This window comes from Ciconia boyciana, chromosome 1 (assembly GCF_034638445.1).
Source record: "Ciconia boyciana chromosome 1, ASM3463844v1, whole genome shotgun sequence".
In the NCBI taxonomy this organism is placed as follows: domain Eukaryota; kingdom Metazoa; phylum Chordata; class Aves; order Ciconiiformes; family Ciconiidae; genus Ciconia; species Ciconia boyciana.
In genome coordinates, this window is record NC_132934.1 from 112,403,127 (window position 1) to 112,420,174 (window position 17,048).

Below are 17,048 nucleotides of genomic sequence, written 5' to 3' on the forward strand. Positions count from 1 at the left end.
TTTTCATACATATCTATTTATTTATTTATGAGATCAATATATCATAAAGATTCCCCAGTATGTTTCCCTACAGTTAAAATAGCTTAATATTCTGTTAAGCAGTGAATTTTAAACTACACTGTTCTTTCCATTCATCATCAGAAGTTCTACTGAATTTAGCTGAAATAACTTAAATAGAATTAAATATCTGCATCATGTCATGCCTGAGAGAACCCATTTTATAGCTAAAGTCCTCCAAAGTTCATGCCTTTCACTTATAGAAAATCTTTCTTGCAAAAACCAGCCTTGAAGTCAATAAAGTTAGATATCTTGATATATATATTTTTTTTAATTGGAAATCTTTCAATCTTGATTTTCTGTGATAAGTTTCTAAGCCATGATTAGAAAATATACATATGAATTAAATATTGATTAAAACTTCTTTAAAATATCTGAATAAGGTTGGGCTTGTAAATCTATATTTAAATATTTAAATCATTATCACATCTCTTAAGTTTTGAGAGAGCTGAGCTCCCAGTATCAGCCTACCTGGAAATCTCAATAACACTCACAGTGTTTATATTTTTATTTCTAAACTATAGTTTGCTTGAGTTGGGTGGGACAGTAGTCAGTAACTTCTGTTTGAGTTAAGTCTGGCAAATAAAGTTGTAACAAGCAGACTTTGTTTAAGCAATGTCCTGTTTTATAGTTGTATATTGTTTCTGCTCAGATATTAATAGCTTACCTATTTTACTATTTCTGCTGCAAGTGTCATAGAAAAGAATATTTAACAGAGGATTTTCTGACATTGCTTCAGTATTTGTGCCATTGTTGCACATAACTCAATTTTGTTGGTTCTCTTGCATCATGTGTTGCACCCCTATAACATCTGTTATGCCCCAGAAGGCAGTTTGAACTTCGTGTGACTTCTAGCTCTTCTCATCAGGGAAAATGACACTCCAACAGATGTAGGAAATTAATTCATGATGGCACAAAGACTGTTTTGTCTACCTAAAAATAAACCACTCTGTATTCCATAAGACAGAAATTCAACAAGGAATCCATAATGATTCAAAGAAAACCTTAGAACTTTATATCAGGACTGTGTTTCCTACTGACAAATCCAAATTAATGCTAATGTGATGAAATGGAAAGTTGAGTTATACTGAACTACTTAATTGTGAAGCTTAATGTCAAGCAATTAAAAACGTAACATCTCTCAGTACTGTCATACCCTGGAGAAGTGATGCTTTATGACTTAGTAGTAGCCTGCCCACTACAAAGTTGAAAAATAACTAGCCTCCATAGAGTTTAAATTTTTGTTTATTGGCTTTGCAGATGCAGTTTGTCTTTCAGATATTTCTACAAAACAAATTGCAGGCAAGCATTGAAGGCCATTGAATGGAAGACAGGCTATCATTAGGCCAGTTAATATATCTTTATTCATAACAAAAAAGAAAAAAAAAGAATATAATGTTATAGTGCTTACAGGATATTAGAATACTGTCTGAATAGAAAACTTACGTAGTTTATTAAACTGCTAAAACAAATTGAGAAAAAAATCCAAAAGTACATTTAAATGATAAAATGTTGAGTGAGTTACATTTGAATAGGTTATTTGGATTAAATTTTCACTGTAAGTTCCCACACACAGAGAAAAAAAATTATTCTGTAGCATTATTTTTATTCCCGAAGGATTACAAATGTGTAAGGTGTTTTTAAACACTACAAGTCGCATAGACTTCACAAGCTCAGCAAGAACATGATCTCCTTTTCAGTGGGTATGCAGATGATAGGATTTCTCCCCCATAGAGAGTTCACTTAGATATAAAAGAGATGTGACAGTATGTGGTAAAATCCTATTTTTTCTAGCATTTTGTTGTGGGTTTGCTGTTTAATGATTGTAATTTTAGTTATGATGTCATTAGCTTTAATGGTCATCTTTTGTGTAACATCTGACTGCATGCTGTTCCTTCTTCAAAGGTCTACAGTGTTGGAGTCTTCTTCATTGTCTATAGGAAAAAAAATAGTACCTTAGGTGACTTAAGATATCTCTGAACATTATTTCCATTTGGTGATTCTGTCTCTCGAGTGCAAACAGCTTAATAGACTTTAATTTAGCTCTATTTTGTACTGTTGTTTTAATGGAATTCTTTAGGGCAGAAGTGTATGGTTCCTGATTGATTACTCACGGAAACAGCTCAAATCAGACTTTCAGTTACCGAACTGTAACTTTATGGGTTGTATAATGTTTTTGTATTTCTGACTCTGCTGAATTAATAGGTGAAATAAGTTAACTGATTGAGATTTTAAAAAAGAACCTAAGAAAGCATTTGCCCTAAAATAAAATGCCCTTGAACTGTCTGATACTTAACAAGTTCAAGGGACGAGTTGATAGGACGAGAGGAAACAAACAAACAAAAAAACATCCAACAAACAAGTTGATAGGACGAGAGGAAACAGCCTCAAGTTGCGCCAGGGGAGGTTTAGACTGGATATTAGGAAATTTTACTTCACTGAAAGGGTTATCAAACAATGGAACAGGCTGCCCAGGGAAGTGGTTGAGTCGCCATCCCTGGAAGTATTTAAAAGACGTTTGGATGAGGTGCTTATGGACATGGTATAGTGGTGGTCTTGGTAGTGTTAGGTTTGTGGTTGGACTTGATGATCTTAAAGGTCTTTTCCAACCTATACTATTCTGTGATTCTGTGAAGTTCAGTTAAGTTTAATTTTCAGAAATTTAATAATTTCTGTTTCATTTCAGTTTAGGAGTCCAAATGGATGTAAGGTATAGTATTTTAAAAAAACCCAAAGCACCCTTTTTGGTGTTTCAAAGTATATTAAAACTAGAAAATGTTAGAAATTTAAGAGAGAATCCATTTCTGCAAGGATTGTGTTAGTGTAATTTTCATTCAAAGCCCATTCACTTCTATCTGGGAATCAGTGGATTTAAACAGAATATTCTCAGAAGCCTGCATAATAGAGGGAAAAAAGATTAACTGGGTGAATGGTTGTTCTGGGATTGAATTTGATACCAATTAAAAAATTACTGATTTCTTCATGCTCAAGAATAATGAAGCCAAGTTTTCTAAGCATATTAAATATTAAATACTAGTGTAATCATTTACTGAAAGCAAAACCACATCACCTGAGTAAGTTTACTTACTACATGAAGTCAAAGCATACCAATAGCCTAGATTACAACTATGGTCAGAGAACTTATGCTAAACAGAATTAGGACCTTCACAAAGAATACAGTCCTTCTCTCAGCTATATCTTGCAGTCTACTTGTTTTTCTTAGAAGCCACTGCCAAAGCCATCTGAATTAGCTTCTGTAGCTATCACTCCTCTCCTTAGTTCCATGTTGATCCCAAGCTATGCCTTGTTTTGTCTTCATAGCTATGTCCTTTCCTCTTTACTGTCTTCACATTACCCTCTCCCTTTCAGTGGGTTTGCAGCCCAACAGATTTAGAAAGATCCCTCCATATTAGAGCACTGTCTCATTGCTCAAAAGTAAATTGTAAAATGCATTCAGATCTATTGATGTAGCATAAAACTGTTCAACTATATTGTACCAAATTTAAATTGTGGAAACTGGAGCAGAATATGGTATATTTTGGGTTTTGGTATCTGCCTGGTGTCATACTTTTGAATATAGACAAAAAGAAGCTTTTTAGGTTTTTGGAGTATTTGGGAGTTTTTTTAAGAAATTGAATTATCAGGAAATTGCTGGATGGAGTTAGTAGTTGGAGCAGAGCTTTACCCAATATTTTTCAGATTTTATTCAAATATTGTCTCCTTTTCCTTTTTAGTATCTTATATATCTTATATATATGTTTTAAATATACATTTGTATAGTATACTCATTTAACGTGTTTTAATATATTGCTAAGTGACAATAGAAGTACATAGGCGAGTGACTTACACTTTTTCTAAGCTCTCACTGATGACACCTCATTTCTGTTGCATTAGGTAATCATCTGTGTAGACAGAGCTATGACAGGTTTGTGATGCTAGTTCTGAAATGTGAAGGATAGTGGTGCAAATAGGACTGAAATCAATTAGTCTACTAAATATTAGGTCTTACGGATAGAGTCATCTGTCTCCATATTTAACAGAACAAATGGACCTCTTACTACTATTCTTACTTATCTTCCTAAGTGATTTTTAAAGGAATTAAGGAATAATTCAACAGAATCCTCTTAGTGTAATACAGCTGATAATAATTATTTTATAACGACTATGATCAAAAGGGAAGGTATTGGTTATATCACCTGGTGCTAATAGTGCTTTTTTTTGCTATAAAATTGCACATGTACTGAAGACTGAGTGAAGCCCTGACTGACTTCACTTTTTCCCAGAACAGCTGTACTACAGTAGCATTACACTCCACAGTGTTCTACCTGAAGGGATCTTCTAGATCTTGCCTTTTTAAATTTTTTATTTATTTATTTATTGATAACTACTTAGGTAATATCCTTGGAAACATGGGAAGAGGCAGTATTTTGTCAGATCTATCAAGAACCTGGGCTATTCATTTCTGGGCTTCATTTAACATAGCCTCTACTGACTTGAATTTTTTTAACATCTTCACTGGCCTGGTAAAATAAGCATTCACCTGCGTATTCAAAGACCTTCAGACCAGTCTGGTACAAACAACTCCCTTTTATATTAATCCATTAGCTGCTAGTGTACAGCAATAACTTGAATTGTGTGTACATTGCATGCCATCTTCGTCAGAGCATATCTTGTTGAAATAAATTTGGAAGTAACATAAAACTTCCTGGATGTGTTGTCTCTGTAATATTTTACTTTCAGTAAGTGATGAGTGAACCTTCTCCTAGCTTAGTATTGGACTATTTCCCTGACTACCTAATAAGCACAGGTTGCTAGATTAATCACTTGGACAATATTTTTCATTCTATATTTTTCTATTTACATGAAGCAGAGCTAGGAAAATGATGAGGCTGGAAAAATTGGACAGATAGTCTTATATTTTTCTATTTTGTAAATATTAAAGTACCATATGTAGAAAATATTATTTTTTTTTGGTTTCAGAGATGTAGCTAGCGTGTCTCCACAGAGTTTATAATTGTACTTATGCCAAGAATTTTAAATGGAGTTCAGCCCGTTGCCAAAACTGTTACATTCTCAAATACCTATTTCATCTATGAAGGAAAAATATTCTCTAACTTTGCTTTTCACCTCTCATCATACAGTTCCTTACATTCTGCCTGACATTTATTACTTAATCTATTGCATTTACATAGTTCAACATCAGTTATTACAGTTATTGGAACTGAGCAATGAAATTGTCCTTGAAGCACTACTGCTGAAATGCTAACATACATATTTCTGAAGCAACTCTACAAGGCTACAAACTCTATTAAAAAATACAGTACCAGACAAGTGGTGGCATAGGACCTAAAAAGTGAGTCTGTGATTTGAAATAAATGTCCGGGCTCTAATTTATTGAAATTCCCCAACCTCTGAATTTATAGTACCTTGGTTTCCAACCAGCAGTTATATGTCCTGAGGTTAAAGTGAAGCTTACCCTGACAGGTAAATAAAGAAGTGAGGCTTTGAGTAGCCTCCTGGATGATTTATTACTCCGTGATGTTTATTACAACAAAAATAAAACTTTGTCTGAAGCTCATTTCCTTTCGTACACTTAAGCTTGTCCTTTGCTTCTGGTACCATGAATGTAAAGACCATAGATGAGAATGAGCATATTAGTCCCTTTCTCTGTCAGTGCTATCTGTGTATTCTAAAGGACCCTTCACTGTGTTCCTTGCTATTGCAATGAGAATGGTACTAGTACTTGCTCTAGTACTAGATTCAAAACTTTTACAGTCCACTTCAGTTTCTTCCTGACCTCTAGGCAGTCATGTCCTCTTCCTGGTGGTCTTTATGGACTGACTAGTTTTGATGTTAGCAAACTGTCGTGGTTTAGCCCCAGCCAGCAACTAAGCACCACACAGCCGCTTGCTCACCCTCCCCTCCCCGGTGGGATGGGGGAGAGAATCTGAAGAGCAAAAGTAAGAAAACGCATGGGTTGAGATAAGAACAGTTTAATAATTGAAATAAAATAATAAAAATAATAACAATAATAGTAACAGAAATAATAATAATAATTTGTAAGGAAAAGGAAAACAACGAGAGAGAGAGAGAGGAACAAAACCGAGGGGAAAAAACAAGTGAGGCAGTGGCTCACCACCTGCCGACCAACGCCCAGCCAGTCCCTGAGCAGCAATTGCTGCTCCCGGCCAACTCCCCCCCAGTTTATATACTGAGCATGAACAGATACAGAGTACACACAGATATTTACTTTTGCCTGAAGTAGGATGTGTTCTTGGGGGCTTTTTGTGGGTTTTATTATTAGCTATTTTCTTATGGGGGGCAGGGTATAAAATATTAATAATAATTTTTTTTAAAAGTAAGTTCAGTTGTGATGACCTCCTCAGGAAAAGTATCCACAGTTCAGGACATCTCATGAAAAATGTTATTTACCGTACAGATGTTTGGCTTTTTTTTTTTTTGGGTAGAAAATACCCAATTTTGTTAAATTCAGTTTGGCGGACTGATACTGAATTAATCTTCAGTTTTCTTTGCCTTTTTTTGGTTTGGCTTTTGATATGACTATTGAACAAAAAATTCGAATCTGGTCTAATTCTTGCTTATCCAGTCTGATTACATGAAAGTACATCAGTTAATAGCAAATCTACATCATGACACTTTTCTCTTAATTGCAATAATTGCCACATTAATATGTATGGAATGCTACTTAAATAATGATTTTTTTCTGTGCTCATCTTTTCTTTAATTTTTATTACCAACAGAACCAAATAATTGTGGGGTTTAGCATGTGTTAAAGTTCTAACATATTCATGGGTAAAATTTGTCACACTGAAAAGTTAGTTTGGAGTATAATACTCCCCACCTCTAGAGATGCTTGTCCTGTTAGACTTTCATACCAATTATACAAAAGGAATCTACTGAGCTTGGGACGTTCAGTATACACTGTAGTTTGTGTTGCAGTTTTGAAAAAGGTGAAATATTTCCACGTACACAGAATAGACCATAATTACTATATTTCAAGACTGAAAACCCCAGATTCTTGAAATAATATTTTTTTACACTTCAGATACACACCAGTTCTCTACTATGTATAATACTGAATGAAAATTTAGATTATTTTCTTCTCTAAAAGATGAGTCCTTTTTTTGTCTGTTTGACTTTTTCTGTCTTGATTAGAGCTTGAAATTAATGTGACTCTCTTTATCCTTGTTATTAGTTCATGAACATTTATTGTCCAATTTTTTAAGATAATGGATGTTAAAGAGCTACAGCTACTTAAGGTGATGATAATGCAGGAATTGTGATTATTGAAGAGTACATAATTATTTGGTATAAATAAGCCCTTCACCAATAATACTGGCTGTGGTGGGTAGGTTATTCATAGGGTCATGGGACCATAAGATAGTTCAAGGTGGAAGGGACTTAAGAAGGTCTCTAGTCCAAGCTCCTGCTCAAAGCAGGGTCAGTTACAAAGACAGACCAGATTGTTCAAGGCTTTATCCAGTAAGCTCTTGAAACCTGGAAAGAACAGAGATTGCATAATCTTTCTGGACAATCTGCTCCACTTTCTGACTGTCCACATCATGAAAAAGTTTTTCCTTATGCTTAGCCTGAACCACTCTTGTTTCAACTTCTCTTTCGTCTATCTGCCGTACACCACTGTGAAGAGCCTGGCTCCGTGTTCTTGATGAATTCCCCATAGGTATGGGTGCGTGGCTATTAGGTTCCCCTGCAGCGCTTTCTTCTGCAGATTGAACAAACCTAGCTCCCCCAACCCTCTCCTCACCAGTTGTATGACTCCCAACAGGTTATTCCCTCCCTGGTGCAGAACTTAGCATTTATCCTTACTGAATATTCTGATGTTCCTGTTGATACATTCTTCCAGTCTCTCTAGGTCAATGACCTCCTTCACATCATTGATAAAGGTGTTAAATAGGACAGATCCCAGGACAGAACCCTACAGTACCCCACTTGTTACTGGTCGCCAGGTAGAGTATGACCCATTAGCCACTGCCTTCTAAGCCTAACCATCCAACTAGGTTTTTACCAGCCTAGCTGTCCACTCATCCAGGCTGTAACACCCTAACTTGATGGGGTGGGTTGGCTTCGGCTGGCAGCCAAGCACCCACACAACCACTTGCTCACTCCCCACCCCCAGCAAGACAGGGATGAAAATGGGAAAACTGGGAGTGAGAAAACTCATGGGTCAAGGTAAAGACAGGAAAATCACTGGAAAATTACTGTTGTAGGCAAAACAGACTCTAGTTGGGGAATTTAACTTTATTTATCAACCATTAGCATAAATGTTTAATTGCTGATTTGACTATTGGGAAACAAAGACGACAAATACTTAAACAGTTAGGGGAAACACCTTTCTTCTCCTTTCCCAAGCTTTCCCAGGTACCTCTCCTTCCCCATTCCTAGTCTCCACTCCCCTTGTTATCACCATCAATGCAGGTTACACTCAGTCCCTTCAGTGAGGTGATGGGTGATGCAGGAGGTTGGGGTGAGGACATAGTGGTTTCTTTCTGCCATTCCTTATTTCTCACTCTTTTCTTCCTGCTCCTTCTGCCTAACTAATTTCCTCTGTTCCATTGTGGGTTATCCACAGGGCACAGTCATTTTGGGGGTGTACTTGCTCTGGCATGGGCTTATGCATGGGCCACAGTCCCTTCAGGGGTGTTACCAACTATGTCATGGAGCACCTCCTATTGCTCTGGCCTTCTTGTTCCTCTGTCTTGGTGTTCTAAGAGGTGCCACAAACTCCTCCAACTGGCTCAGCTATGTGCTACAGCGGGTCCCTTGTGGAGCCAGCTAGAACTCTCTGTGTCTGTCACAGAACGAGCCCTGACCTCCCTCCCACAGAAGTCACCCCTGCCAAAAGCCATCCCCCACTACCAAAACCTTCCTATTTATACCCAAAACACTTGAATACAAGAATATTGTGGGAAGCAGTGTCAAGAGCCTTGGTAGAGTCAAGGTAATTGCCGCCCACTGTTCTTCCTTCATCCACGAAACATCATTTTATCCTAGAAGGCAGTGGGCTTGGTCAGGCATTATTTATCCTTGGTCAGTCTATGCTGAGTGTTCCCAGTCACTTTATTCTCATTGAGTTTTTGGGTTTATGTTCGTGTATATTTCTATCCCTGTTTCTTTTTTTCTTGAATTTTGTCCTCAGTTTTAGGATGTGAGGCTGTTATCCTTTATGTAACATCTTTTATTTATTTTGATTGTTTTCTCCACCTCTATATATACTCCAGTTCAAAAGATACAATGCTTAGCTGAAACTTCTCAGTTTTGTTGAACAGCTTCTAGAGTATAGAATGAGAAAATACAAAACCTAAAAATATAAAATTTAAACTGATAAATGCCAAAATGTGTTCACAACCTACTTTATATTTTTCAGCTCTACTTCAAGTTACAATTTCACTTAGCAAAGTTGAGCTCAGTGTGGGTGAATCCAAATTCTTCACATGCACAGGTATGTACTCATTTTACTTGTAGGTATGTATTTTTTGTTAGATTTTCAACCTTTTACATAATTTGAAACTTAATAGATTCACAATATTAACTTAAATTAGCATATTTTTGTATATTCACATTGACTTGTGAGAATTGTGATAAATAGTAGATCTTCACTGGCTTCACATTTCCAGTCTAGAAACTGTTAACTTCAGACTCTGAATCACTCAGTTTGAATTGTCTGTATCAGTACAGGTAATTTATATCTGTTAGGATGCTTCTTTAGTTAAAATATTTTCTCTTTTCTAAACTAAGGAGTTAAATAAGCTACTAGGCTAAGCTTTGGTATCCTCTCCAACCTAATGAGACACCCAAAGAGTCTTTTCTGGTGAGGCAGGTATCGGTCAGGAGGAGAAGGATTTGCATTTGCAGCTGCCTGATGTGGATCTTTGATGTCGCTGAGTTGCCATCTTCCATGGACAATGACACGTGGCCTGACTACACTGACAACCCAGCTGACTGATGACTTGACCTGTTGTTCCAGTGACTGCTGAATAGCCTGTTTCTTTCCTTTAAGACTTTATACCTTTCTGTGTTTATTTTTTTCCCTCTTGAATCCTTGAGCTACTAGTTATCCTGTCTCAACAATCATACATCTGCCTGCAGTTTTGCCTTGCTTACCAACTTTCTTCCAACTTTCATAATTTAGCAGTTCTCTGACATTGCATAGACATTGTGCATTGGGTAGGCACATGCGTTGCATGATGTCTACCTGAACTTCTAATGTTGGATTGTTTTTCGTTTTTGTTTGTAGCCATTGGTGAGCCTGACAACATAGATTGGTACAATCCACAAGGAGAGAAGATTGTTTCTAGTCAAAGAGTGGTTGTTCAGAAAGAAGGTGTTCGATCACGTCTAACCATTTATAATGCAGATATAGAAGATGCTGGTATATATCGGTGTCAAGCAACAGATGCTAAAGGACAAACTCAAGAAGCTACTGTTGTTTTGGAAATTTATCGTAAGTAAAATATTATCAATTAACAAATGAAAGACTATGTTTTAAAAGCCACTGCTATTGAGAAAGTAAAGCCTATCAAAATATCTTCCTAGGCTCTGAACCTTATCTTCCACATAATTGCATCGCCTGCAGTTTAGTTAATAGATTTTATGATGAAGACTTAAATGAAATGGATGGCCACTTCGTAATATTGCAAATCACTTTTCCTTTGTATCTTAGAATACCACCTTATGAGGGTGCACTGTATGCCCCTCATGGAAAAGAGGAAATATGAGAAAGAAGTTACGTCAACCTAATTCTTATTACAAATACATCTACAACATATTACAAATATGAGCATAAATAAAAGTGCAGAAAGTGCAATATATGTCATTAAAAAAGTGGAGTTTAGACTGAATTAGTTATTTTTATGTCAGTCTTTCCCTATTCTTGGCCTTATAAGGGAATTTTGCCATAAAGCACTGAAGCTTAATGTGATAAGTAACCAAAATGCATTTCAATTACAAACAACTAATTGAGGAGTATATTTGAGAAGTAAATACATTCTGTTGTGGTAAGAGATTCTCTGAGAGGTTTGGGGTTTTTTTTCAGTTTAGTTAAATAACTTTACGTTATACTACATTCTTTAAAACAATCAAAAATGCCTAAAAGCAATACTTTAAACAAGTACACTGTGAAGATATAAGGCAAGGTCTTTGTTAGTGAAAGGGTGGGACATATGCCAGCAGCCTTTCAGCTGAGTTATTCTCTAATTTAATTGGAGCATAGGTTTTTAATATTCATTTTAAAATTGCAGATGGACTGAGCTCTAAGGAATTACAATGAGACAGAAAATACAGAGTAGAATCATAAAGCATTGCTTCTGAAAGGTACAGGTAACTCAAATAACAAAAGACATACACAACAAAAGACAATTTCAAAAAAATCTATTGATAAAACAACCATTAAAATGGTGATAGCAGTTACAAGAGATTATATGATGGCTTGAAAGCTGGAAGTTCAAAGGATTTCAAGTTTTGTGGAATTCATTTGTATGCTTAAAACTGCCAGCCACTCCATTAGCAGACTGCTGAACAAGGTTGAAATCTTTTGAAGTGTTTGCATGTGGTAATTTTAATAATTCTGAGGTTAGATAAACCCAAAGACCTACACAAGAAATGTGAAGGTTTGTGGGAACTGACAGATAAAAGTTTTGTTATTCTTATTTGTGACGTATTGTAAGGAAAAAGCAGGATACACTGTACTCCTAGTGTCTGGTTCAGTACTCACTGATGTCTGTGACAGTTTTTCTTTTGACTTACATATGGTCAAATACTTCACAAACATTTAATACAAATACTTTGTAATAGTATACAAGAGATGTATATAACAAAAGTGTGCTCCCTCTGCTGTGGGAACTGTGTGGACTATTTGAGCCTGCACTGGTATCAATGCAAAAAGGTGGAGGTGGAGTTGCATCTCTGACTTAGGTTCTCCAAAGTGTCCTCTGAAATGTAATTGGCAGTCTTTGATCCTAGAGAACATAGGTCAGTGTTTCTTCTGTGTGCAAGAAAATCTTCCAGAATTTTTTGTCAGGCAATTGGTTTCTGTATTAGATCTTGTATGAGATCATGGATTAATGCCATCTTGGACTTCTAACACTAAATTCTAATAATACTAAACTTACTCAACCCACTAATAAAATTAAATATCAAGTTTGATTATTTGGGGTTGGAATAATTAAAAGCCTCACCAGGCCTAAAAAAATCTTGTTATTTCCTCAAAAAAAAAAGCTACAAATGCTTATGACTTAATAATATTAAGTTTTTCCATATAGTTTCCCACTGGCTTTTAAGATTTTATGTTTTACTCAGCTGATGGTTTTCACAGTCAGTGAGGCTAAAGTTCCACCTTTTTAATAAGACTTTTCCAAATAATTTTGGTGATTTTGATGGAAGTTTTGATGGAATAAAAACATGAGGTTTTAATTCAATAATAAGATCATGAGGAATAAAACACACAAGAGAGTAAATAGATTATTAACCTGAATATATAGACCTCTAAAACACTAGATTTTCAAAACTGTGCTCTGGAACATTGAAAACAATGAAAAATATATTTATAAAACATGCTTACTTTATATAAATAACACAAAGATTTTCATAATGCAAAATTATTGTAAAATCATTTCTACAGACAAAGTGGAAGTCAAGAGTCCAGGACCATTTGAGTCTTATCTGGGAAAATTATATTATGGAAATAATTCTTTATTATCACAGTGAGAAGTCTTAATAGTCATCTTTATCTGATTTGGTGTCACATATAATTTTAACGTTAAGTGAACTGGAAGATGTTTACTGTATTATGTTTTCTTCCTTTTCAGAAAAGCTCACTTTCCGAGACATAGTATCTCCACAAGAGTTCAGGCAGGGAGAAGATGCAGAAGTTGTTTGCCGTGTTACTAGTTCACCTGCGCCCATTGTCAGCTGGTTGTATCGGAATGAGGAAGTCACAACTATTGCTGACAGTTAGTATTTTGGTAACTCTTTAAGTTATACATTCTAATTAATATTAAAATATTATTGTAAAAGAAGACTTAATCACATTATAGTGGAGGCTGGATTTTGATTAGCCCATCAGCTTAAGTAGAATTTAACCAGGTTCTGTGTTCTATAGAGAATCCATATGCAATAGTTTCCTTCATGTATCATTTTTTTCCAGTTGGAAATTTTGTCTAGATGTAACATGAGGGTCCGAATACCCAAAAGATTGCTGGGAGTTCCTTCGCAGACACTCTTCCTGGGTTCCCATGTATGTAGGAGCTGAACACATTTTTAAAACACACACAGATAAACTTCACTGTGCACACAAAGCTATGACACTGAGCAAACACTGCATTGACTTTGGTATACTTGCACATTAGCTCAGATACTTTCAGGTGGATAGGCTTTTTGCACTATTGTGAGAATTTACTTGTATGAGTGTAAGCTACCCTTTGAGTTACAAACAGCTGGGGACATAGGTGGTCTGTTTAGGCTAAATTCTCTAACAGCGAGACTGATAGTTAGGTGAAGATGAAGCTCACCTTCCCCACATGCAAGTTCTAAGCCTGTAGAGAGACAATCAATTAGGCATATAGAATTTGTGTGATTTACCCCCTCAAAAACTGTGAACCAATTTTTTCAGTGCTATCTCAATAGTCGTCTTTGCCTTTATGGAAAACAAGAGTTTCCACATTTTCTGGAAATGGAACTAACATTGTTAATGAACCAGCTTATCCACCTTCTCATCAGTCTTTATCTCTGCATGCACTAAAACTCAAGGTGATAGTGTATGCACTTAACATTCTTGTTCTTTAGAAATTAAATATTATTTTTATTTCAAAATTAAAATGAAAAGTTATATTTGGTCTCTTATGAAATCACATAAATGTGGAGCAGTTGCTGGGGGAAAAAAAAAGCTTGTTTGATGTTTCTGGACTCAGTCTTAGAATCCTCTCCATTATGGAAGAAAGTTTTGATCAAACTTCTTTCTTATTTAGTATATACTATCCTTTCTGTCATCTAGACACAGACACTAAGAAGAAACAGCAAACTTCTACCCTTAGAAAAAAGAGTTGAAATTTTGATATATATAATTAAACAGTGAATGTAGGTGAGTGTCCTGGTTTCGGCTGGGATAGAGTTAATTTTCTTCCTAGTAGCTGGTATAGTGCAGTGCTTTGGATTTTAGTATGAGAATGATATTGATAACACGCTGATGTTTTGGCTGTCGCTAAGCGGTATTTACATTGGTCAAGGACCTTTTTTTGTTTTTTTCCCCAGCTTCTCATGCTCTGCCAGGCGCCCAAGAAATGGGAGGGGGCACATCCAGGATAGTTGATCCAAACTGACCAAAGGGCTATTCCATACCATATGATGTCATGCCCAGTATATAAACTGGAGGAGTTGGCCGGGGGGTTGCGATCGCCGCTCGGGGACTGGCTGGGCGTCGGTCGGCGGGTGGTGAGCGGTTGTATAATTTTATTTTATTTTATTATTTTTTTTTCCCTTTCCCTTTTGTTTCCCTCCCTTGGGTTTTGTTCCTCTTTCTCTCTCATTGTATTCCTTCTCAGTATAATTCATTATTATTATTATTATTATTATTATTATTTTGTTCCAATTATTAAACTGTTCTTGTCTCAACCCACGAGTTTTCTTATTTTTGCTCTTCCGATTCTCTCCCCATCCCACTGGGGGAAGTGAAGAAGCGGCTGTGTGGTGTAGTTGCCAGCTGGGGCTAAACCACGACAGTCCTTTTTTGGCGCCCAACGTGGGGCTCGAAGGGTTGAGATAATAACAGATTAACCAGAGTGTATTAAGGAATTCAGATCTGTTAGTAGTTGTGGGACGTGATATTGATCCATCTGTTCCTAGCATTGGTTTACCTGATCTGCACCATGCTCATTTTTTGCTGTACATGTTAAAGATCGGTGTTGGTTTTTTGCAGTTTTCTGTGCTCTGCTTTAATTGGTGATGTTTTGCCTGTGAGATTTGTTATTAAAACAGTGACCTTGGGTTTATTTTGGTATCTAAGTGCTGTACTGAAACCGTTATTGTATGTCGGGTATCGGCTTATGGAGACAATTCGCAATTATACCTCTGCCTCTGAGAGGTTTTTTATGGAGGAAATGCAGAATTGTACCTTCACTACTTTCTTCTACAATGCTTCCTCCTTCATTACAATAACTTTTCAGTATTTTGAACAACCTTGGGTAGTTAAGATACTTCTATTAGTATTGCTTGGGAATATTGTTTCGATCTTGTCCAAGGTTAGTAAGCAATTTAAGAACATAATTCAGAGATCTGCCCCAAGGCTGGATAGTTATGAGTGGCAGGGTGTGTGGGATAGCATGGGCAAATGCCTAGGACGGTGGGCACCTCCAGTGTTTTGGAACTTCACCCCTGAACAAGTGCAGAATCCTGAAAAATTAGTAGACTATTTGGAAAAAGTATGCTGTCACCCTGGCAATTCTAGGGAGACACAAATCACTGCCATGTGCTGGGGTCTGGCCCATGCCTACCGAGCCCTGTTCAACACTATTCAGTACCCTCAAGGATCCGGTGGCAAAATGCCAGGCACTGCAGCTGCTCCAGTCCCCCTGCGACAGGCACTGCGGCTGTTCCGACTACCCTGCGACAGGCACTGCGGCTGTCCCGATTACCCCTGCAACAGGCACTACGGCTGCTCCAGCCCCCCCTGCGACAGGCACTGCGGCTGTTCCGACTGCCCCTGCGACAGGCACTGCGGCTGTCCCGATTACCCCTGCGACAGGCGCTGCGGCTTTGTCCCGATTACCCCTGCGACAGGCACTACGGCTGCTCCAGCCCCCTGCGACAGGCACTGCGACTATTCCGGCTACCCCTGCGACAGGCACTGCGGCTGTCCCGACTACCCCTGCGACAGGCGCTGCGGCTGTCCCGATTACCCCTGCGACAAGCACTGCGGCTGTCCCGATTACCCCTGCGACAGGCGCTGCGGCTGTCGATTACCCCTGCGACAGGCACTACGGCTGCTCCAGCCCCCCCTGCGACAGGCACTGCGACTATTCCGGCTACCCCTGCGACAGGCACTACGGCTGTTCCGACTACCCCCGCCACAGGCACCGGTTGCAGCTGCTCCGGATAACTCCGTTACAAGCATTGCGGGTTCAAACAGGGAACGAACCCGTGTCAGTATCAGTCGCCCCTATACATAAAAAGAAATCCTGGAAGCGAAAAGTCAACTCGTTTAGAAAGGGAAGATGAAAGAGCAGGGCTATCACAGGGAGAGGAAGAGGAAGAACTCGTAAATGAGACAGAAACCACCCGATCCCTATCCTAAGTGAGCTACGAGATATGCGAAAAGATTTCAGCCGTCGTCCAGGGGAGCACATTGTCACCTGGCTGCTCCGATGCTGGGATAGTGGGGCCAGTAGCCTGGAATTGGAGGGTAAGGAAGCCAAGCAGCTGGGATCTATTTCTAGGGAAGGGGCATTGACAAAGCAATTGGAAAAGGGGAACCAGCCCGCAGCCTCTGGAGGCGACTCCTGTCAGCTATAAAGAAAGATATCCTTTCAAGGAAGATGTTGTATATCGCCCTGGGAAATGGACCACCATGGAAAAAGGCATCCAGTACCTGAGGGAATTAGCTGTGCTGGAAGTGATTTATAGTGACCTGAACGACGTGCGGTCACCCATAGATCAGATGAGGTCCAGTGCACAAGACCTATGTGAGGCGGAAGTTGGTACGAAACGCACCACCGTCGTGTGCCAACTCATTGGCAATACTGACCTGGAAAGACGGAGACGGTCCAACAGTGAATGAAGCTGCTAGTAACCTCCGGGAATATGAAGAAAGTATCTCTTCCTCCCTTGTCTCAGCTGTGGAGAAACTGTCCCAGGAGTTCCAACGGTTCAAAGAAGATATGTCCTACTCCCCACCTATACGGACCAGTGTCTCAGCTATTAGGAGTCAGCGTTCTTCTGCTCAAGAGAGAGGATATAGAGGG

At 38.0% G+C, this 17,048-nt stretch overlaps 1 protein-coding gene across 1 annotated transcript in view; it reads left to right on the forward strand.

Annotated features, from left to right (window-relative positions):
* Positions 1-17,048, forward strand: part of NCAM2 (neural cell adhesion molecule 2) — a 339,691-nt gene that overhangs the window by 176,583 nt on the left and 146,060 nt on the right. The window contains exons 3-5 of the mRNA XM_072852963.1: positions 9,464-9,538; positions 10,334-10,540; positions 12,903-13,046. Of these exons, the coding sequence (XP_072709064.1) occupies positions 9,464-9,538; positions 10,334-10,540; positions 12,903-13,046 (426 nt within the window). The remainder of the gene's footprint in view (positions 1-9,463; positions 9,539-10,333; positions 10,541-12,902; positions 13,047-17,048) is intronic.